This window comes from Equus quagga, chromosome 1, assembly GCF_021613505.1.
Source record: "Equus quagga isolate Etosha38 chromosome 1, UCLA_HA_Equagga_1.0, whole genome shotgun sequence".
NCBI classification, from domain to species: Eukaryota; Metazoa; Chordata; class Mammalia; order Perissodactyla; family Equidae; genus Equus; species Equus quagga.
Window position 1 is genome coordinate 68,458,848 of NC_060267.1, and position 24,550 is coordinate 68,483,397.

Below are 24,550 nucleotides of genomic sequence, written 5' to 3' on the forward strand. Positions count from 1 at the left end.
TAAGTCCATGCTTGGGATTCGAAACTGCGAACCCCTGGCTGCTGAAGTGGAGCACGCGAACTTCACCATTAGCCACTGGGCCAGTCCCTTTCACTCCCCTTTTTGAGAGAACTATTTTTGTTCATATTTTTCTGTTTGTTTGTTTGCTATAGATTTTTTTTTTAACCCAGGGACGCAATCTGTGCCTAATCTTATTTTTCAGTTATATATTTTCCATTTTTCTTTCCCTCTCCATATTTCCCTCACCCCCTTTGCACATGCTGTGTTCCATTTACTGTGCACTTATTGCACTAAACCATGTTATTTCACACATAAGAACAATAGCATAAGCCACTTCATCCGCATCATCACATTTCTCCTTCTGTGATGACATCCTGCTAACCTTACTACACACTTCACGTGCTATATCTTGCGTAAATCATTGAAAATTTTCCCAGAGTTAGTTATTCCTTCTTCTGTGCTGCCCTGACCTTTAGCTCCATTATAGCATTTTAACTTTTATACTATAATCATTTATTAGCTTTGAAAGCTTCCAGTGGCAGAACTCACCGTTCTCTGCATAACGTAATGTCAAGTTAATTAAAAACAGTAAGCAGTAATTACCTGTTGAATTAAATTACTTAAAACTTTAAAAGATTAGTAGAATATAGTCCAAGTACGTGATATAATAAAGGGCAATAAGAGAACTTGAATTTATGTACTATTTCATATACTGAATGACAAATCCAAAAGCTTTTCTAAAATATCAGATAATTTTAAATGTATGGAAAAATAATAGCAGATTAAAGATTGAATAAAATATACTGAAGAGGTCATTTGAGCTGGATAAGACAAAAGTCATATCACTGTATATTATTCTCTAATAAGTAATTCCTGAGAAAAATATATCAATTGTATAAGTCCTTCTTAAAGAACACTGAAAGTTTCAATCTTTCAGAAGCAACAGTCTCATTTTAGATATTTTCCTTTAAAAGAATCCCCTTGAAATTGCTAGTGAGTAATTATATGTAGTTGCAATTTTGCATAATAACATATCATATATATTTGTATGATATATGGTTGAGTGGTCTGGTACATTGTCATAGCCTGAACTGGATGAGGAGAGCATCTATGCTCAAGGGCCATCCAGCAAAAGTTTTAGTAATCCAATAGTGTTCAGGAAGGCATCCTTGCTTACTCTCACCACCATGATGTTTTGGAGCCTGACAGGAGTAGTGAAATGTTAATGTGGAAGGGAGACCCAGTTCACCTTGTCGGAATCCAAGAAGAATGAAGAGGACGTCCACACAGGGAATGGCTCAGCTCAGGTTGTCAGAGCCCAAGCAGGATGAAAGGAGCATATATACATAAGAGAAGGGTATGGATGTCAGCACCTGGTTGAGGATCACACCTGCGAATGAAGGCACCTGGCAGAACATATTAGAACACAAGCAGGATAATAAAATGTGGGACTGCCAGAGGAAACAGTGTGGCAGGTGGCCCGGTGTGAGTTGTCAGAGCCTGAAGAGGTGAGGAAGACACCCACAGGAGAATGATTCAGAGCACACATATCTAAGCCTGAGAGGGATGTAGAGTGAGTCCCTGAAGAAAGACCTAAATGGAGTGAGAAGGGCACACCTGAGGAGGGGAAAATGGTCAAGTGTGTCAGCACCAGATCAGGCTGAAGCATGCATCCCTGAACTGGAACAGCCTTGATTGAAGTGTCAGATCTCAAGTAACTTAAAAAGGATGTTAGTGTGAGGACAGTGGAGTGATAGAGGGTAATGTGAAGCAAAGAAAATGGGAGATCAGTAAATAAAAGGGGTAAAACAAATGACTAATAAACCTCTTAGACATAAAGAGAGCCAGGTTTCTCAGTGTCAGAGAAGGTGTTACAAATATGGAAAGGGGGAAAACTAGAATAGAACCTGTAGTGTCGGATTAGAATTGGAAATACTGTGAACTCATGGTTTTCAGTATATAGAGACATATAGAATGATGTACATATATATAAATAAAGACAAATAGCAAGATAGTGGTGAGATGTAGGTATATGTATAGAAATTAATATGGATGTAAATGTTCATAAATGTGTATGTATATATGCACTTCTATATATACACACGTATGCCAGTGAGAGGGCCTGGAAGCAGTTATATGCTGACAATAATTGTATATCTAGTACCCTATCTTGATTTCAAAATGCAGTTTTCCACTAAAAAGGAACCAGAGTTGATTCCAGAAATGATGAAGAAAAAAATCTTGATTTTGAAAGGTGTGTACATTGAGTATAGAATTCCAGATTGACAGCTTTTTCTTTCAGTGCTTTAGTGATGCTGCTCCATTGTCTCTGGCTTGCAGTGTAAAACAGGAAGTCCTGTCTTGCCTACAGAGGAACAATGATCTCTTTCAGTGATATCTCTTTGTTGTGATTTTAAGCAACACGATTGTGATATGTCTTGGTGTGGTTTTCTTCCAGTTTGTTATTCTTTTGGTTATTGAGCTTCTTTTGTCTGTATGTTTCATTGTTTTCACCAAACTTAGAAAATTTCCATCCATTATTTATTTCTTTAAATATGATTCTGCCAAAGCTTTCTCCTTTTTGCACTCCAATTACATGTATATCAGACCACTCAAAGTTGTCTCACAGCAATTAATGGTCTGTTCCTTTTTTTCTCTCTCTCTCTGTTTCATTTTGAAGAGTCACTATTGCTCTGTTTCCAAGTTCAACAATCTGTTCTTCTGCAGTGTCCAATTATTTTAATTCCCTCCAGAGTATATTGTGTATATTCACTTAGATGTATTCTCCATTTCTAGGTCTTAGATTTTGTCTTTTTAAAATGTATTTTATATCTCTAAAAGTAATCTTCTATATTTCAAATGACAAACTATATAACTTGAGTTTTTTTCTACCTTCTTGATTATATGGAATACAGTTAGAATAATTTTTGATGCCTTGTTTAGTAGTTCTATCAGTGTCATTTCTGTCTGTTATTTTAAAATCTGCTTTCTTTTTTCAGCTTTATTGATGCTTGATTAACAAATAAAAATTGCATTTATTTAGCTTTTAGAATGTGAATTTTTAAAGTGTAAGATGTGATAATTTTATTCTCAGCCTGTGTGACCTCTGAAAATCATTCTCTCTAGTCCTCTTAGTGATTCTTTCCCAGGCCCAGTTAGTTTCTTCACACACCTGTACTGATAAGCATTCAGTTGAAGACTCAAGGGTCATCCCCTTAGATCTCCAGAGCTCTTTTTCTCTGTAGCTTCTGCTTCTCTGGTATTTTTTTCTTGAAAACTAGCTATCGTGCCCTCCCTGGCCTCTCAACTCCATCCTCTGAACTCAGGGAGACTCCACATGGTTTCCTCTCCCTATCTTCTTACCTGGAAACTCACTCAAGGACGTAAGCTGGGAAAATTATAGGGCTCACTTCATTTGTTTGTCATCTCTCAGGGATCATTGTCCTAAGTTGCCTGATGTCCAATATCATAAAATTAGGTTTTCAAGCATTTATGCTGCTTTGTTTTTATTGTTTCAGGTAGAAAGGAAAATTTATTCCTGTTACGCCATAACATATGTTCAGTACTCTGACCATACTCTGATCAGAGGCAGAAATTGAAATCTTCCACACTTAGCTGTTTCCCCCAAAGGAATTTCTTTAGTATATTTTATTGTGAGTGGCTATGTAGCAAAGCTGGAAGAGAGAGAAAGAGAGACAGTGAGAGAGACACCTTGGGGAACCTTATGCTTATATCCCTAAGTAACACCAGGGTGACAGGTTTAGGAGTGTAATACACTAACAGGTGTTGCTCAATATATTTGAAATAACAGGAAAATTCAAACTAGCTGAAGCTAGAGTCTAGCCTCAAAAACTGACTGCATTCAAGTGATAAGCCCATCACCCTAGCTGATTGACAGGTGATCTTTTGGAAGTAGCAAGCAAGAATTTTAAAATAATTATTATAAATATAGTAAAATAATTGTTATAAACACATTAAATAAATTATTGCTATTTCATAGAACAGTAAATTAGACTATATGTTTAAGTGCCTAAGATTACTTAGTTTGTAAAGGAAAAACAAATTAGAATTCATTAATGCAATTCCCAAGTGTACTCTTCTTTCTCCTGTATGACAGCTCACACCAATTATAGGAAGACTTGCAAACCATTTTATAGACATTTGTCCTAAACTTCTCCTTAGACAACATCAACCACATCTAGGGCTCAAATTCCATCTCTGTGCAAAGGACTTCCCAATGTATAGCTTTAGTCCTGAATTCTCTCCTTGACTTCACTAGTCTGTGTTCACCTGGATGTCTGACCATCAATGCATAGTCACCAGAGAGCCAACTTACATCCTTATCTTTGTGAAGTCTTCACCCTTAAGCTTCTTCTCTCTTTTAATCAATGGCTGCATCAGAGTTCTTTGCTTATGCCGATGGAATCATCTTTGATGACTGTCTGTCTGTTTGAGAGATCCTCAAATCCAATCCTACAACCCTTTAATTCCGCTGTTCATCCTACCTTCTTGATCCCATTGCTTTCTTCTGAAGTCTTCATTGCCCCTGTGGGCACTGTTGCAATGGACCTCTAAGTCATGTCTCCCCTTCTCAATCAATCCTCCATACTGTCACAAGACCAGCCTTTCTAACCTAAAAGCTTAACCTCTTCACATCACAGGAATGCAAGAAAATCTTCACTAACTTTCCATTTTCTACAGAATAAAGTCCAGTATTACAAGATTCTTGACATTCTGGCCTCCTCAAACCATTTTACCTTCATCTTTCAAATGAATGCTGATCAATAGTCCTGAAAGGATCTCTCCCTTCCCTTGCTTTTGATAACAAAAATTAGTAGCAATTGGTTGCTGGTTTTCAATTTACTTTCTCATATGATTGTCACAACAACCTCATGATGTAGACATTTCTGTATTCATCTTCCTAAAGAAGTAAACAAATTCCAGAGAGATCAAGTTCAGTTTTCAAGGTCAAACAGCTAAGAACAGGAAGAGTATGAATTCAATCCTGAGTTCTTTAGTTGTAAAGCCCATGATCTTGCATGATACAGCATCACCAGTCCTGCTATGGCAATAACTAAATTGACCAGTATTGATATTGTTGATTTTTTCACAATTGATTTCTTCAAATATCCACAAATTTTTGTTTTTCAAAAGGTGTGTGTAGAACATTACGCTTTGTGATTTTCATTGAGAATGATCCTGTTGTTCATTTTATTTTATTGTGCTGATGAGGATTCCACGGAAAGGATAATGCACAGGATATTTTGAATTAATATCCATTACCATCTGATCATTGCTACGCCCATTGTTCACAAACCTTTTTATTTGTCATGATGTGTTCCCATTGATCTTCAATACTGAGGCACTCTGTGTTTGACTTTTAAAGGCATTGATTACTTCTTATATGGAATATACCATTAACCTTGAATTCCAGTATCTCCTTTTCATTGTATTTAACAAGTGATAAGGGGGCCGGCCCGGTGGCGCAGCGGTTAAGTTCACACATTCCACTTCTCAGCGGCCCAGGGTTCGCTGGTTTGGCTCCCGGGTGCGGACATGGCACCACTTGGCACGCCATGCTGTGGTAGGCGTCCCACATATAAAATAGAGGAAGATGGACACAGATGTTAGCTCAGGGCCAGGCTTCCTCAGCAAAGAAGAGGAAGACTGGCAGCAGTTAGCTCAGGGCTAATCTTCCTCAAAAAAAAAAACCCCAAAAAACAAGTAATAAGTAACGATAACCCCATCTTGTTATTAAATTCATTAAAATAACAAATTATGAAATGTAAAACAACTAGACATAGGCCATAAAAGAATAAGAGATCCGTGGTGATCTAGTGTCTGTGCTACTGAAGGTGACTCACATCAGGCAGAGCAAACCACAACACTAACGCCTATGACCCTATCAAAAGCCCTACTAGGTCTTCACAAGTGAAGCTTTGAAATATTTGTTGAAGTCACTTGGAGAAAACTACCCACTTGGAGATAATAAACCCAAAGCCAGACAACAGAAAATTTTAAAAGGAATACAAACTTAGGAAGACCCCACTTAGAAATGGAGGCCTGTGAGTCTTGAATACTTTCTATCTCCTCATCCATAGATCAGTTTCACTCTGCCCTTATGCAGGCAGTGAAGGTGAGATCTTTGAGGGAGTGTAGAGTAAGTGAATACGACTTGTTGGAATTCATAATTGCTTTGTCTTATCACAGTGTTAGCTGTTACTTATGTATACTCTCTTCTTCTCTCTATTATCTCCATTTTCTCACCATTTTATTACTCTTCCAATAGTCACAGATCATTGCTTTCAAGGATTATCATTGGATAATGATTGGTCAATCCATTGACCCCAATCTAACTACTGTCTTGATGAGTTTGTCACCCTTTGGACAGACTAGATAAATCTTTGGTATGATTTTCTCAAGTGCCCTAAAGCTAATCCAAAAGCACCTTCTGTCTCTTTCTTCTACACCAAAGGGCAACCCTCAACCTGGGTCCAAGCCATCACAACAATTCCATTGACTCTGGTGACAACTCCATGATAACGATTAAATAAGTTTTAAACGTTGACCTCTCAGTAAGTCATCTGGTCTATAGGGGATATACAAACACTATGAAAGGTGCTGAGAGTGCATTTTTTAATTCCTTGTATACTGTGGTTTAAATAGTATGATATATTCATATATTTCAATATTTTATAACAATTTAGTGGGTTTGGGGTATTATAAATTATGTAGATGTAGATATTGTGTCTTTTCTTTCTAAAGGCTGATGGGTTTATTTATACCCTTGGATTTAAGGAACCAGATATCAGGGAAAAGCCCAATTAAAAAGTGTGCTAATTATTTTACCGAAACACCATGTAGCTTCTTTGAATTGATAAAATAATGTTAGCATCCTAAGACCAACAACATGCCACAGAACCCTCGGATATTTTTTCCTGACTGACACTCCTCCACATCATTTCTATTCACAATATTTTTGTGCAGACCCTTTACATTTGAACATAGACATTCACATCACACACATCTGTCTGCATGGTCAGATATGTCCACACATGGAAAACACAGCCACACATTTACAGAATATGTGACTATTTCCACTAAATTGAGCTATGCTGAAAAAGAGGTTGTATTAGCTTGCTAAGGCTACCAAAAGAAAATTCCACCGACTGGATAGTTTAAAAAACAGAAATTTATTTCCTCACATTTCCAGGGGCTAGGAGTCTAAGGTGAAGGTGTCAGCAGGTTGGATTCCTTGTAGTGCCTCTCCTTGATTTGCAAATAGCCACCTTCTTGCTATGTACTTTCCTCTGTGTGTGCTCATCCCTGGTGTATCTGTGTGTGTCCAAATTTCCTCTTCTTATAATGGCACAAATTAGAATGTATGAGGGTGCAAACTAACAGCTTCAATTTACTTAATCGCCTCTTTAAAGATCATATCACCAAATATAGACACATTCTGACCCAATACGTCTAGCGACACAATTCAGCCCAAAACAAAGGTTAATCATAAACTAGCTAAAATTCTACTAGAGTTCTTACATTTCTGTAGTGCATGTATACAATTTTAAACACTTAAAAATACACTAACCTAATGTTGAACATTATATTGACACTCTATAGCTCAAAATTAAAATTTTCATGATGAGACCTTTTTGCATAAGGATTCAGATATGCTTGTGTAAGACATATCTATATTACCTTGGAGTTTCAGTGGTCAGTCAAGGAAGAGACTTAGGATCACACATCTCATGTAAAATTAGTGTCTTCCCCCATTATCCCAATGTTCTGGTGTATAATCAGCACTAAACATCCCTTAGGTAAATATTTGTTGATGTTATTTACTACTAGGGATTAAGAGAGCACAATGAGCATTCCTAATCAGCTACTTTTTCACAGCCACTTTCACTTCTTTGTTGAATAGACTATAAATGATAGCATTCAACATGGGGGTTAATGCACTGTACACCAAAGCCATAAATTTATCAATTTCCTGTGAATCTACAGCCAAGGGCTTCAGGTACATGGAGAGAGCTGTCCCACAGAACAAAATCGCCACAGTCAGTGGGCTTCACAAGTTAAAAAGGCTTTGCTTCAACCATCCACTGAGCTGATTCTTAGGTTGTTGGAGAGCATAAATGCATAAGAGATACAAATGAGGAATATTGGCATGGGAAAAAGAAGTACACTGATCACCAGTGTATTTTACTGCACCTTGGATGTGTCTACACAAACCAATTTCAAGACAGCCAGAATTTCACAAGTGAATTGATTGATGATGCTGTTTTCACAGAGACTGAAGGTGGCAGCACAGACGTAGTTTCCACCAGGGCAATGAGGCAGCCTGTCACCCAGGAGACAGCTGCAATCTGCACACAAAACCTCTTGTTGATGATGATGGGGTATCTCAGGGGGATGCAGATGGCCACATATCTGTCATATGCCATCATGGACAGGAGCACATGACATATTGTATACTCATTTTTAATTTTTTCATTATTTTACTCTTGTGTCTAGCACACATATACGCTCTCTGAGAGTAGGAACTTTACGTTTCTTACACTACAACTTCCCAAAGACCTGGAATAGAATGTGACATACAGTAGATGCTCAATAAATATTCTTTGAATAAATAAGTGAACTACAGCATGTATAAAATGAGAAATGTATATTTATCATATCTTAAGTAAAAAAGATTGTTCAAAAAGAAATTTGATTCAAAGTAATATTTTCTAAGTGAACTATATTGGCATTTTGTAACAAGAACTCCCCTAATAAACTAATCTTTTCTTTTTTATGTGATGTGTATTATAATGTAGAGGAATCGGTTTTATTACCAGCTGTCATAACTTTTCTGGATTTGGTACATAATGAAACAAAGGTAACTGAAAACATCCCCTAGTAATGCCCCCTAAATTTTAACCTAATAAAATAGAGGTGACACGGGACATGTTTGTGACATGATAGAGAGTTCCTCTGGGACTTCAAGACCAGGTTTTAAAGAAGACTTCTTTTCTTCTCTTCATTGGACCATACTGCTTGTGGTAGAAGAGCTAGACAGAACCAGTAAGTGAGAAAAATTGCAATAAGAAGATAAGAAGTGGCAAAAGAGAAGGAGTCAAGTTGTTGAATGAACTGAGGAGCTACAGGGTTTGGGCACTGGAGGCTAAGACAAAGATGGCACCAAATTGAGATAATCTTTGTTGTCTGAAGAGTGCAGCCATGTGGAGCAGTGTCAACGTGAGGAATAGAAGCCCCATTTCCATTGAAGAAATTGACTTGGATATGTCAATAGAGGAAAGCATTCCTTTTGTCCAGCCCTTTGAGGAGTCTATGAGTGTTGAAATATTGAACACAAATCTAAAGACTATAGCTTCTTTCCAATTGTAAAGTAATCCTGTAATATCTTCCTTTCTTGTTAACAGGTGATTATAGTTTCTTCTTAAGATTAAATAAGTTAATTCATGCATAGCACTAAATAGTGCCTAGGACATCCTAAATGTCCAATAAACATTGGCTGATTTTTTTTTTATTTTTTTCCTTTTTCTCCCAAAAGCCCCCAGGTACATAGTTGTATATTCTTCGTTGTGGGTCCTTCTAGTTGTGGCATGTGGGACGCTGCCTCAGCGTGGTTTAATGAGCAGTGTCATGTCTGCGCCCAGGATTCGAACCAACGAAACACTGGGCCGCCTGCAGCGGGGCGCGCGCACTTAACCACTCGGCCACGGGGCCAGCCCCTGGCTGATGTTTTATAAGTAGTGTTGGGTGCATTTTAGTAGATCACAATGTTTTGAGAAGGCACAAGATTTTCATCCATATTTTTATGGAGTAATTTTGATGCCATGAAAATACTGTCTCTCAGCTGCAAATCCACTTTTCTATGCTCTGCTTTGTGTGTCAGCTGTGGGACATTGAAAATCGCATTTCTCCTCTGCTAGCAGGCCTCTGTTAAATTCTCCAAAAGAGTTGCTAGAGGGAGAAAGGAAGATTGGAGGAAGAGAGGGACCTTGAGCCTCCCTATTTGCTTCTTGTTCCTGTCAGCAGCACTCCACCTATGATTCTTCGCCATGACAAGGGCAGCTCCTTAGCTGCTTCCAGTATTGGTGTCAGTTTTTATGTCTTCCTTTCTGTAACCCAGAACCATTAGCCTATCAGTGCCACCTCCTCAGAGGTTTGAATCTGTCACTCAGCTTTTACTTTTGGTAAATGAATAGACCTGTGAAATTTTTATTCAGTCTTGAGGTATTTTAAAACTCAATGAAATATGTAATTTTATGCTTGAGAACTGTAGTGAATCAGATAGAGTGTAGCAATGCTTTTGGTCAGATTATCATTTCCATGCATAACTAAATAACAGAAGGTCCTGGGAAAGACCTTTTTGTTTCTTCTGCAGTTGCTTTCTTCTGCCTAAAATATAGATCATGAAAATCTCTTTAGTGTACTCTAAAATTACATAATAATCATCATATGATCCTGTGAAAGGAAAACATTCAGTAGTTTATCAAATTCTGAAATACATGTGATAAGGGATAAACTTAGGGCCCTGAGAAAAAGATACACATGTATAACTCTTTTCTTTCACCAATGTATACCTAGCACTCACCTAAGATCCCTGCTTGGCACACAGTATGCTATTTCCATGAATTTGTTGAATTAATGCATAAGTAAGCAAATAAATGAATGAAAAAATATATTGAAGTGGGTAAATATAGTTTCCAAAATAATTTATCAAAATCATATTATTGGGTCCTCATGATAACTCTTCAAGGAGCTAATACTTTCCCCAACTTTACAAGTGGAAAATCTGTTGCAGAAACGTAGAAATATCTGAAGTCACAACCAGGATGTGAGAAGACTTTGATTTGAATAAAACAACTAGCAAATTTAACAACCCAACTCTTATGGAACACACATTCTTCTAAAGCACATATGGAACATGTGTAAAAATTGACATTTTGTTAGTCTGAAAGCAAGAGTTAGCAAGTTGCAAGGAAATTACATTAAACAGTTTGTATCATCTCAATTAAATTAACAGCAATTAATTAATTAAAAAGCTCTATAACCTGACATAATTAAAGCACAATTCTAAATGAGTGATAACTAGCCATGATACTCAAAACATTTAGCAACCTCTATGGCAAGTGTTCCAATAAATCAGAATGAAAGCCTGCCATAAACAATCAATGCAGCCATACTAACGTATGCCAGTTAAATTTCAGCCTCGCATATAGGTCAGAGAAAAAATTACAACTAAAAATTAAAATGAGTTCTGAGCATGTAGTCATTGGTATAGCTGTACTGATTGTTTGTAGTTAGCATCTACTCTGATTGGGTGATAGCAGTACCATAGCCGTTGTAAAATATTTCACTAGGAACACTGCTGAGAAATGAAGTCTAATAAAATACTGCAAATTAAAATGTACTGGATACAGGAAAAAAAACAGTTTTTTAGGGAAATGTTCATACTTCAATTCTATGGGGAACTTGGCTTCATAAGGAAGATGGAAGGAAGCAAGCAAAAAGCAAAGGAAGATGAGGATAAGGAATTATTTAGAGAATTTGAATGCAGAGGCATTCTGTAAGGCAGTGTACTGTACACCTAATTATTTCTTACTAAATCTTCACAATAATCTTAAAAGCTTCATCACCTTGCTCTTAATTTATAGATGAAGAGCCTAAGACTCATAGAAGTGAAGATCATACAGGTTCTAAGTGGGAAAGCTAGTTTTCAAACCATAGTCTTTTCTATAAAGACATTATTTCCTTTACTGCCAACTAGTCAGGAGGGAAATATCCTGAAGTCCATTTGCATCTAAAACAGGAAAATTAATCCAAAAATATTAGAGGGTAATAAGCTCCAGATATCCTAACTGGATTTAACTTCAGAATTTCTCCAGAGCTGTTAACTGGTTATATAGGTGAATATATGGGACTATGATGATCAAGTCCTCACTGATTGTGGAAAAGACCATGAATAAGAGTGGATAACACATTGATCTGGTCTTGAGCCCAGGATTGCATCGACCTCCTGAAAAAATCATAGATATCTAGATACTTACAAGTAACAGACAGTAATCACCAGGAACCAAGTGTTTTAACCAACCAGAAAATTGCTGAATAAACCTAGGGTCATGGATTTTCAATGTGATGCACTTTAGGGAAGATGAATTTTTAGGGTGCAGGAATTTTTAGCTTACCAAGGGAAGCAGAAAACATTACTGGTTAGGAAACTGGATGTAAAGTCAAACTATTTAGATTGGAATCACACCTCCACACCTACTCTACTAATCTAGACTATGCAAGTAATATAAGTTCCATGAACCTCAGGGTCCCATCTGTTGTGAGGATTAAATGTAAAAGTTCATTCATCCACACTTTACAGCGCTTCTCTTACTCTAGAGAAAGAGTCCTAGTTGGAAAAAATGAAGGAGGAGGAGGAATACAGAGAATTCAAATATAGGCAGGTTTGCTTGTGGTGATGGTGGACAGCCAAGCTGATGGCATCTAGCCAGTATGTGAAGATGGAAATTTAAACACTAATGATGGCCATTCACTTTGATGCCATAGATGGTGTGATTTTTGAAATAAATACTAAAGGTAATGTCTGCAGTATATGAGAAAAGCAGACCCACCGTTACTAATTGCGCCCCACTTGTTAGGGGAGAAAGAAATGGAACCACTAAAAGCAGAGGCAAATTTAGGCATCCAAGAGTTAGAAAGATAGGCATGGGTATGTAAAGTCACCAAGATGACAAAAGAGAGAGCTTCAAGAATCCTAAAAGGGAAAATCCTAACTCCATGAAAGGAAATTGGAGATATGGACATTGGCGAAATCAGAGATATTAATATGGAGAAGAGAGAAGATGACCCAGTTGGTTCAGGAATGGCTCCTGTAGGGCGGGCTGGAGAAGCACCAGTGGTAAATCCAAAGTTGTCATACGATCAGTAGGATCATAAATAAACATAAAAGAGCAACAATTTACTGAGCCCAGATAGGAAATTCTTATGACTATCTCTGAACAAGACCCATATGGTTTCCAGAGAAAAGGGAAAAAGAAGGAAGAGCCCTCTTCCCTGTTGTACATTAATTAAAAATGATGTGACCACTTTAGTAACTAATATCTTCTGTAGCTCGGGGAAGGAAACACAATAAACATAATTTATGTTGCAAATAAATTTAATCCTCATAAAAACCTGAAGATACACATAATTTTGTACAATAATGAATGTGGGGTCCAAGAAAGTTCTACAAATGGAGCTAGGTCACCTAGCTAGGATGTGACCCAGTGGGGATTGGAGCACAACTAAACAAACTCGAAAAATGATACAATTTCCATCACCTCATCATATATCATAATTTTTTTTGACTTCTAAAAGGCTTTCCTGTCCACCTCTTAGCTAATAGACAAAGGACAATTTTGAATTCTATATGACCTCTAGTCATGTGAAACGCAGTGATTCCAAAGAGGTCAGTTGACCTAGGAAGACACGATTTCTCTCTACTAGCTATCTCATAGCCTGGTAATCTCCCCTCACACAGAATATAAAACACAGTCTGATATTTACACCTGAGCAGGGAACTGCATCTCAGAGGACATCATTAAAAGTTGACTGACCTACTTCTCTCTGATACTCAGGCATGAATAGGTTACATAGGGATGGGATCTCATGTGCTTGCTACAGGCTAAAGTCAAGCTTGTTAAAGTAAACTTGTAACTTTTTACCAACAACATTCTTCCCTCCACAAGTTTTCTGGAGGGAAAATGGAGCTGTTCCTAGGTGGTTCATTTCTCTTCCTTGATTCAAACTAAAAAGAAAGAAAAGAGCATATGAGATCATCATGTGCCAAATTCTAAAAGTGGAAAGATTTTATTCTGTGGAAGGAAAGCACTCCTTTATTCACTGCCCTCACCCATCATTCATAAAATGCAATCAGACAGGCTGAAGAAGACATTTGCTAATGACAACACCGAGTAGAGAGTCAAGGCGATAACCAGATGTGAAAGGCAGTATGACAGTACAGCCATTTTGTTTAGTCACAAGAATTGAAGAGATTTACAACAGTCCTCACCCTTCTATATTGCTTTAGACCCAGCTTGTTTTACTCAAGTACATTCACTGCATAGACCTGAAGATATTTAAGTCTGTGACCTCCAGAACACATGAAATCATGCAGATAGTCCATTTTCATCCTGGGACATTAATTGAGGGCCTGTAGAATTAATGCTGTGATTTTAAAAAATCATTACACTTGTTTAGAAATGCAATGATCTAACTTTTGTAGGGGAGCCTTCTTTTTTCTCCATATAAATGCAGGACAACCACGGTTCAGGACACTGTAAAGAACCCAGAGTAGGCTCCTCCTGCCTAGAGTAGGAATCAGCAAGTATTAAGATTTTTTTCTAAACTCTGAATTTACGTAATCTACAATGATATTGAAATATAACATCAGTGCACAATTCAGGGCCAATAAGATGATAAATGGCAAGTAAACAAAGAATGGTAAAAAATAAACATACTAATCAGCACACTTTTGTCACAGGACTGTTCATCACATCAATTCAGAATCGCTGTGGAATAGTCATGACCACACCCAAAGAGCAACCTGTTCTATTAGGCTTCTTTTGGATGAACTATTTGTTCATCCGCATGTAAATATGAGAGCATCTATTACAGAAAATGTAATATGTGGATCCCCAATATTTCTAACAGTGGCTATATGATCAGATATTCATAAGATGATCCATGGAGAGTATATTTGTACTGACTATAACAAAAATGTGAGTAAGGACACCAGGGTTGATCAAACACCTTTATCTTTGTTGGAGATTTTCATGATTGTTCAAATTTGCCATGTAATTTTAGAGAACTCACATTTGAAACTCTCAAGTAAATATGTCATTTTTCACATTATCTGGTACTCATCACAAGTAAAAACTTATCAGCTTCTGTCCCTTTGGTATGTGATTGGACACAGGCATCTTCAGTGAGAAGGGAATTGGGCCACGCTGACCTCTCAACTCCTCTGTTCCCATCATGCCCTGCTCTTCACCCATCCCTACTCTACACAAACCGCCAGAAAAAGTAAAATGCACTTCCTTGGTCCTGGCTGCAAATGAAACACACAAAGATAAGCATGGGAATGACAGCTCTGATCCTTGAATGCATGAGCTCTGCTTCTTGCTAATGTTTTCCACTTTTTTTTTTTTGAGGAACCTGTGCTGCAGGTGAAAGTAGAGAACATGTAGTCAGACTGCAGCATCTTCTCTCCTCTTAGACAAAGTTTACTATCCAGAAGATAGTCCTCACAAGATATCAAGTTGTGGTCATTTTATTGTTAGTATGAATGTGAAACTGGGCCCTGACAAGGGATGCTATTCAAAAACACCTTTAACAAGTAAGACACAGGCAAGAGCAAATATGAAGAGAAAGTCAGCTGGAATGATAGATTAGGTTTTAAGCAGAGCAGTGGTTTGAGCTGTATACATTTTAATAAGATCCCCCACGCTACTGAATGGAGAATATATTGAAGGAGGCAAGAGAGAAGCTGAGAGACCAGTTAGGAAGCTAGTGCAGGAATGTGATTTCTCATGAATTGTCAGGGCTGAGCATTTCTCATCTCTGTGTCTCCCACAGCTTTTTGGTCTGCCAAAATGCAGTTGAGTTAAATTGACTTGAATACAGTTATCAAGAAAAAGGAGTCTTCTCTAACTTAGGTGGAATGAGTTGTCAAGACTTTGTGTAGTCAAATTCAATAAGTTATATAATTTTGTCTCTTACAAACAGTTCATATTTCCCCCAACTCATCAAGACATACATTCCATTCTTTGGTGGCAGTGATTCATTTTGACCCTTTCTATTGATTTTTATAGCTTCGTATTGAAGCAGAATGATTACATGTCTGTTTTATTTACCAAAACCACTGGAAGTGATTATTTGTAGCATCAGAAGTAGGCAAACTGACTCAGATTCACTGATTTGTAATCAAATATAATAATGATGTCTTTTATAGACTGTCTTTTAAATACCAAGAACCATGATAAGTACTCTTTATCACATAACAGCCCTCCCTACAAGGTACTGACAATACCCGTTTTATAGCCTCAAATAGCTTAGTCGAGGTCAGCAAGCTGAAAGTCAGGAAACTGGGGTCCTAATACAGGTGTATCCAATTCCAAAGCACTTCTCTTTTCATAATAACAGATGTATATTTGAAATCATCAATATAATTAGAGTAGCAAGCACTTTTATTGAGTACCTACTATGCACCCATAACTATATTAGATTCTTCATATGCATTGCCTCATTATTTCTCAGACTAACAATTTCAGGTTTAAACTTCTAAATTCTTCATTATACCGGCAGGGAATCTGAGATTTAGAGAGATGTGGTGACTTTGCCAGGGTCATAGGGATAATGTTTGACAAAGCTGGGCTGTCTAATTCCAGAATCCAATGTTCTCAACCATCTCACTCTTCTGCCTTCTAAATGAGAGAGAATGCTTTGCTCCTGTAGACTCAGGCAAAATCAGTAACCAGAAACATAATGCAAAAGAACGATCTTTATTTACAACAGAGAACCTAAAGTATTCTCTTCAGCAATACGGGTGCTTAATTATTTTTGCAAAACACACGGGGAATGGCTGAAAGAGCAAAGAATTGTAGCCTGGCACAAGAAAGACTCAGACAGCAATCTGTAAATGAAACTTGAAATGTTATCACAATAAAAGGAGTACATACTTATTTTTTGTTGTTCCACAGGAAAAGATGAGAGTTGTATTCGAAGACAGATATATATACAGTTAAATGTTAAGAACTTTCTAATAATGAGAATTGTCCAAAAATAACCTATGTGGCTACATGAAGTGCTCTGTCCCTGGGTTTTGGGGCAGAAGCAAGATAAACATCAACCATAATGTAGATGTGTTTCTGTTATCTCATAAGGGTTAGAACTAGTTTAATTTTAAGATAATTTCCAGCTTGTAGATTCATTCATTTAGAACTTTACTATTTCACTGGTATGATTATGTAAGAGTATGCATTTAATTATCTTTACCTCCACTTTCATAATTCATTATGAAAATTTCATAATTCATTAAGAAAGTGATTGAGATTATTCCAAGAATAAATAAAACATACGCATTCCCCTTAAAGAAAACATTATAAATATTATTGTAGCATTGTTTATAATAAGAAGAAAAAATGAAAGCAAGGTAAATGCCCATTATTTGAGAATAGATTGAAGAAATATTGAAATACTCATGTAATAGACTACTATACAGCCATGAAAACCACATGTTCCCAGACTACTGATGATATGTGAAAAACTGCTTATGATGTAGTGTTAAGTGTAAGACGATACAAATGACAGGTAAAGGTAGAAATTTTATGACCTGTAATATAATTCTTCTTACATTTATTTTTAAAATTTTTGAACCTATGTCCAAGTTCATCTCAATGTTGAACATAAAGCCTGGCCCATAACAAGTGCTCAATAAATACTTGGTGAATGAATAAGAGGGGGAAGAGTGTGACATATATTTAATAAAATATTTTGGGAAAATTAGTTAATATTTAAAAAATATCAGTATGTTCCATGTCTTAGACCTATAACTACATATTTATCATATGGAATAAAAAAACCAAATCAAGTCAGAAAAGAATTTCATTCATATTTTTTCAGGAATCATATGAAAATCTTCAATGAAAATCTTCAAAGCATGTCAGAAATGAGAATGCAAATCACAAGTTGGAAAAGTATTTGCAGACAATTTGAAGAGGAAAGTGTTCATCTATTAAGAGCTCATACAGATTAAAACTATAAAAATACCAAGAGATAGGTAAGCAAGCGTGTGGATGGACAACAAAAGAGAAAAGAAAAGGACTAAACAAACATAGAGGGACTGTTCAATCTACCTAGCAATCATAGAAATGAAAACTAAAAGAAAGACATGTTTTATGCCAATATGAAAGAATAAACACCTTCTCACGTTTTAGAAAATATACAAACAATGGTCTGTGCAAATACTTCAGTAGTAATGTAAAGTATTATGTTTGGGAAAAATAATTTTTCATGTGTACAAGAATTCTCCATTCACATCCTTTCTTTCTGTGGTCCTATTTCTAGTAATTTGCCTTAAGTTATTTCCAGTAGAAGGAAAAGCAGATTAGATAACCTGATGCATAGATATCAATGGTCTTTATAGCAAAATCTCAAAAACTCAGAAACAAATTAAAATATCCAGTAAGATTCAAATTGTAGACTACAGTATAGTAATTCCACTTAATAACACAGTCTTCAAATATTAAAAGAGAATATTAAAGAGCTATGAAAAATCATATAAAATTATTGATATAAAGTGGCAAATACTAATTAAAATTTATCTAGAATACAATTATACTGGTACAAAGAAAAATTGTTTATGTATGGTGTAGAATTAGCAAATATATGAAACATTAAAAAAGTTTAAAAAGGTGGAATGACTTATTTAGGATTCTATTAGGATCAGTCTAGTAATTTTTGTGGAATAAAAAGAAAAGCAAATTCTTGGGGAAAATTGTGCACTTCTGAGAACTTTGGGACATAGTCTGCTTCCAGCTGCAACTTAGGTTGAGGCCATGAAAAAAAGATATATTCAATGAGTACTCGGAGACATGTATGGCTGGGGAAGGTTTTCCTTAAATCATGGTAATTGGGTCTTTGGAAGGTGCAGAAGTCAGGGACTTGGTCTCTAGAGAATCCTACGTCTCTGGTCTCTGACTCACAACCTTAGGGACTGAAGAAGTTTGTAAAAATGTGTGCGAACTTGACTTCCCTAAAACACTGAGTCTCTCTGGAGTAACTGTCAACTTTAGGATAAATCATGGGAAACTACAGTTGCATCATTGATCATTATTTTTAATAAATTTTATTTCCTTGACACCCACTTAAGAAGATTCACAGACAAATTCTCTGTGCCTGTTCTTTCTCATGTTTCTTTTTAAGAAGGAGGAGCAACCATCTTTTAAATTAAGAATTTTCTGGTCTCATCTGAAAAATGCAAATGAAATTCAAATTCCTAGGAATTCTTCTCTTAATAGAATGGAATGGTGTGGATGATTTTAAAACCCAGTCAGGAGGTAAGAGAAAGAGAGTTGTTTTTATGAAAATTATTTCAAAAGGAAAACATCCTGTCGACAAATATAAAGATTTTTGAGTTGAAGTGATTATTGCTGGTGGGATTTCGAAAATGTATATATATATATATAAAAGAAGAAAATACAAAAACCCAGGCATCATCTTCAAGACAAGGATATTCTTTAATTTATTTTTCAATTCTAAAAGAGTCCATGAAAAGACCAACAAGGAAGGCAAAGTTGTTTGCAATACAACAGACCAGATAAATAATAGGCTAATGGCTACTGTATTTAAGAAATTGGTTCAATAAACTGTTAAGTAAAAATTATCTGGAGAAAGAGCTCATGGTGATTTATATTAATTGACACACAAACTGTTTCCAGTAAGTGTTTGAGGAAACGTGTAATTAAAGATGTTTGTGGTAAAAATAGGAATAGACAAAAAATATGTAACATCAGGCAGAAGTAATTATAAGCGAGTGTTAGTCTGAGCCCCAGGAGGCCAGGCCAAAGTGAAAAAATATTCTCTTTTATATAATAAATCAAATAACACTATGCTAGACCTTAATTCCCCACACTACACCCAAAAGGAATTTGGGGCATATTTTCCATTTGAATTCATTATCATGGATAATGTCTTCATAAGTGGAAGGCAATATCTTCCATTTCCTCAAAAGAGGTAAATATATTTTTATGTGTATATTTATCATATGGATCCTTGATGAAGTTAAGTGCATCTTGTTAAAAATATTTTATAAGTAAGGAAACATTGTATTATAGTGGTAAAAATGGGGGCTTAGCGATCATAAAAATAAGGTTTTAAATCATAGTTAGGATATTTGCAAAATATAAGATATTGAAAATTGCGCTTAACATTTGAAGTCTCAAATTAATTTACCTCTAGGTAAAAATTTCTTAATAATATTTGTGTTATTTTGAAGATTAAATGATAAAAATTATATGAAGTGCCTAATACATACTAGGATACTAGGATGATACATGTCGATTACTCTTCTCATAGCTAAAATAATGCATCTTTCCTTGTTGTATATTGACTGAAGATTAGAGTTCATAAAAATCTATCAGTTGAGAGTCAGCAATTTCATTAATCTTTGCATAATATCAGTTCTCTTAATTGAGCTTTTAGAATAGCTGGAGAGGATAACAGGATTATTTTCTCTAGTGAGAATTTAGAGTATGATGCTTTGTATTTTTCATTGAAAAATCTTGGTAGTTTAAATATTAGATCTTCAAGTAGCCAAGTTAATAAAACAAAACAAACCAAAAACTTATAGGAAGTTAAACTTCCTATAAATTCACTTCTGGCTTGGATAAGAAAGTCATAAACTTTCCTTAGGTCTCTTACAGCATGACAACAGTGCCCAGTTGGAGTCCCAGAGCATTGAACCACAGAGTGGTTATTTCTTACAAAAGATCAGGGCTTTGAAGACATGAGTAAGAGGAGAGCCAGGATCCAGGCCAGTCAAGAGCCTTTACAAATTGGAATTTTGTCTTCTAGTGACAATTGCGTTCTAGGCATCAATGGTCTGCAATCACTTTTGGGATCATTTGATGAAGTCAAGAACTCAAGTTCTTTACCTTGGTATACCTTCTAAAAACAACGAAAGTTATGACCTGGAAGATTTTGAGAAGAGGGATTATGAGTGTTCTAGGTCCACTCGAAAAAGCGGGTTCCTATGGATAACTGGACAGGCACACCAGTATACCTCAGTCCCAGCGTGTGGTCTCTAGACACCTAAGACAATCGCTTTACTATTTAAATTGTTTTAACATTTTTTACTCTGAGTTTATCATGCTAACATAACTGGACACATGCTTCAGGGGTTTTCTCTTTTTTTATTATATTTTTTCCTTTATGCATATTTATTTTAGAATTTGGGTAATTCAAAAAAGTAAAAGAAAGGTCTCTAACATAATTATTAATGCTCTGGATATTTCTTTCCATTCTTTCTATTCTGTCTAGGTTTTCCAGTTTTGATTTTGGTTTTCCAAAAACTGCTGTAACTGTTGTTTTGTTTCTGTTTTACTTAAACTTTTTCAAATAATTCACACATCATTTTTTGTGTTAATACAAATTACTCACAAATGCCATATTAAAAGGTGCATAAGGGCCCATCAAATGAGTGTACTGTGATTGTTTAACAATTTCCCTATCATTAGCCAAAAGCGAAAAGCTTTTTTAAAAGATAATGTCTAATAATGGCAAAAGATCTAGTAAAAATGGAATTATCCAATATCAGATCCCATGGAAAATGATTTATTAGAAACTGTCAAGAATCTGAAAAATCTTCATCCTTTGTTCCCAGATTCTTGGAATCCAACTTAGGGAAGTAAAATTAAATGGAGAAAAAATTCCAGGCACAACACTATTTAACAGTGCTTGTTGATTGCTTCTTAAAAGTTATAGCATTGCAAGAGTAATGAAAATAATTTCCTCTATACTGTCCAGTTTCCCTTTTTTCCTGCCACTTGAAAGCATTACAGTGGATTGGTGGATTCTCTTACAAATGTTTACAAGTGGCATTTTCTTTGTAGCAACTATCTTGGGACTGTTAGTGTACCAAATGCACAGCACAATTATTTTCTGCAAATAATTTCCAAATAGAAATCCAGTTTTAGGTTATTCCTTGAAAAGAAAAGAGAGAGAATTTGACCTGATTCACATCATCCCTGGAAAAACTTCAGTACAGACCCAAGACAACTGATGCTCCTCCAAAGCCTCTATCAGAATTTTATTCCCTGGTTGAGTAGGGTGATATGTGGCCCTGCAGTCATTCAAATTCAAATCTTAATACCAAGTAGAAGTATATCCTGGTATATAAGTATAACCAACCCTTCCTACCCTCTTTGGAATGTATGCCTACTAAGTAGGGTACAGCTTAAATGGATGAGACTCTTCATTTCCACAACTAATAGATCTATAAACATTGTATTATGCTGGTTAATTGTCTCACCATTGTAAAGCGGAGCTCTCATAGAAAGCAGCACAACCTGTTGGCAAATGAATATCACAAAGAGAAATGATAAATCCTATACCAGAAACACAGCCGTTTGAAAACACTAAGTAGAATCTCCTCCATTGGATCAATTCATTTTTCCTCTAGGAATATTCTTAAAGCTAGGTAGAATATCTTGAGGATGAGGAGGTGTTTTCAAAATTATATTCTTTGCTTTATTTACTAGAAAGACGAAGATCATCTACTAATATTTACTTTTTAACTTTTTTCAAAATAAAGTCATTTCCTCCATGCTGTTTGGTATGCAACTCAGGTGGCTGAGTTGGCCTCAAATTTCCTTTTTGGAAAATACTGACCCTAATTGCAAATTCGAAAATTAGAAGAGGAATGACTTTCATATGGACATAAATAAAAGACAAACTCCTCTGTATGCAGTTTGGTTGCTTGTGTATCTAAAATTCTAAAGAACACAAAACTGATTGATTGCAATACATTTAGACAGAAGTCTCATCTCCAAGTCTCACCAGAATGTTCAGTTTTGCATTGTCTACTATTCAATCACAATACTACACACAACTGAAGCACCAGTTTGCTCTCCGTTGGTATTGGAGAGAGTCTAAAAGGCTTTACTACTCAGATGTGTTCTGTAGATAAATTACACCTGGGAACATGGTAATAAATACAGATATTTCAACCCACTTCAGATACACTGATCCAGGATTCCCCATGTGATTCATCTGTATGCTAAAATTTGGAAGCACTCCGTGAGACGAGTGGTTCTCTTCCCTAGTTGCACATTAGAATCATCTGGAGTGTATTATTAAAAAAATAAGCCTGATTACCATTTCTTAGACAAAATGCATAATTTTGGGAGAGCAATAAGAGTTTAGTTTAAAAAGGGGAGTAAGGATTTAAAGTCTGACAAAACACTTTTGAATAGTAGCTCACTCACCTACCGTGTTTTTACATATATTTTACTGGCATAAAATTCAGTTTCCTAAATGAATTATAGAGATTATGAAATGAGTAATATGTGTAAACATATTTTTAAATCATAAAACCCTAAACCAATGATATTTTCAATGATTGGCATGGTATAAAATCGAATAAATTAGATTTTTTTAAACAGATTAAACATTCTTTCTCCATAATAATGAGATTCAAAGTGGGCTCTGCGGGTCAGCTGAAGTGGAAATAACAGATGCTTGTTAAAAATGCAAGCAGTTCTTCCCTGCCTCAGAACTTGAGCATCACAATCTCAGGAAATGGAATACAAATGCCTGTATTTCAATAAGCTACCGATGTAATTATTGCTTGTCTTCAATCCCCCGCCTCATGAGCTAGAAGAGGAATTAAAAAAGCTAAATTCACAGCTGGGACCACCACTCCAGCTAACGCTGACGTACTTGTTTCCCCTCCTATTCCAGCGATCTATTTCTTCATGTGATAATATTGTACAGACTCCTTCAACACACCTGAAGTTTTCTTTTTTTAATTACTCCAGGTATAAAAAAGTAAATGGAAAAGACCAATTGGACGGAGATTGAGTTCATTCTGCAGGGACTTTCTGAGTACCCTAGAGCTGAAAAACTCCTTTTTGTGATGTGTTTGGTGATATACCTCGTCATACTCTTGGGCAACAGCACCTTGATCATCCTAACTCTCTTGGATTCCCGCCTCCACACACCCATGTACTTCTTCCTTAGTAATCTTTCCTTCTTAGACATTTGTTACACTTCTGCCTCTCTCCCCGCAATGCTGATACACTTCCTATCCAAGAAAAAAACCATCTCCTTCACTAGATGTGTTGTTCAGATGTCTGTCTCCTACATGATGGCATCCACAGAGTGTGTGCTCCTAGCAGTGATGGCATATGACCGTTACGGGGCCATCTGCAACCCTCTGACATACCCCGTCATCATGAGCAAGACCCTTTGCATTCAGATGGCATCTTTCTCCTGGGGATTGGGCTTTCTCAACTCATTGGTACAAACTCTTCTTGCAATACGGTTGCCCTTTTGTGGAAAAAATGTCTTTAATCATTTTGTTTGTGAAATGTTGGCCTTTGTCAAGCTGGCTTGTGCAGATATTTCCTTGAATGAGATTACTCTAATGTTGGATAATGTAATATTTTTGCTTTTTCCATTACTGTTGATTTGTATCTCCTACATTTTCATCCTTTCTATTGTGCTAAGAATCAATTCAGTGGAAGGAAGAAAAAAGGCCTTTTCCACCTGCTCAGCCCATGTGACAGTGGTGATTATGTTTTATGGGACAATCCTCTTCATGTACATGAAACCAAAGTCCAAAGCCTCTGCTGTTGACAAACTGATTGCTCTGTTCTATGGAGCAGTCATACCCATGCTCAATCCTATCATCTACAGCCTGAGGAATACAGAGGTGCATGGAGCTATGAGAAAATTGGTGAGTAGACACTGGTTCTGGAGGAAAGGCTGA

At 36.2% G+C, this 24,550-nt stretch overlaps 1 protein-coding gene and 1 pseudogene across 1 annotated transcript; one reads left to right on the forward strand and one right to left on the reverse strand.

Moving 5' to 3' along the window:
• Positions 1-7,885: 7,885 nt before the first annotated feature.
• Positions 7,886-10,069, reverse strand: LOC124245921 (olfactory receptor 13F1-like; annotated as a pseudogene).
• A 13,542-nt stretch (positions 10,070-23,611) lies between these two features.
• LOC124251304 (olfactory receptor 13D1-like) lies at positions 23,612-24,550 on the forward strand. Its single transcript, XM_046683983.1, has one exon. The coding sequence runs from the start codon at positions 23,612-23,614 to the stop codon at positions 24,548-24,550; it is 939 nt and encodes a 312-aa protein (XP_046539939.1).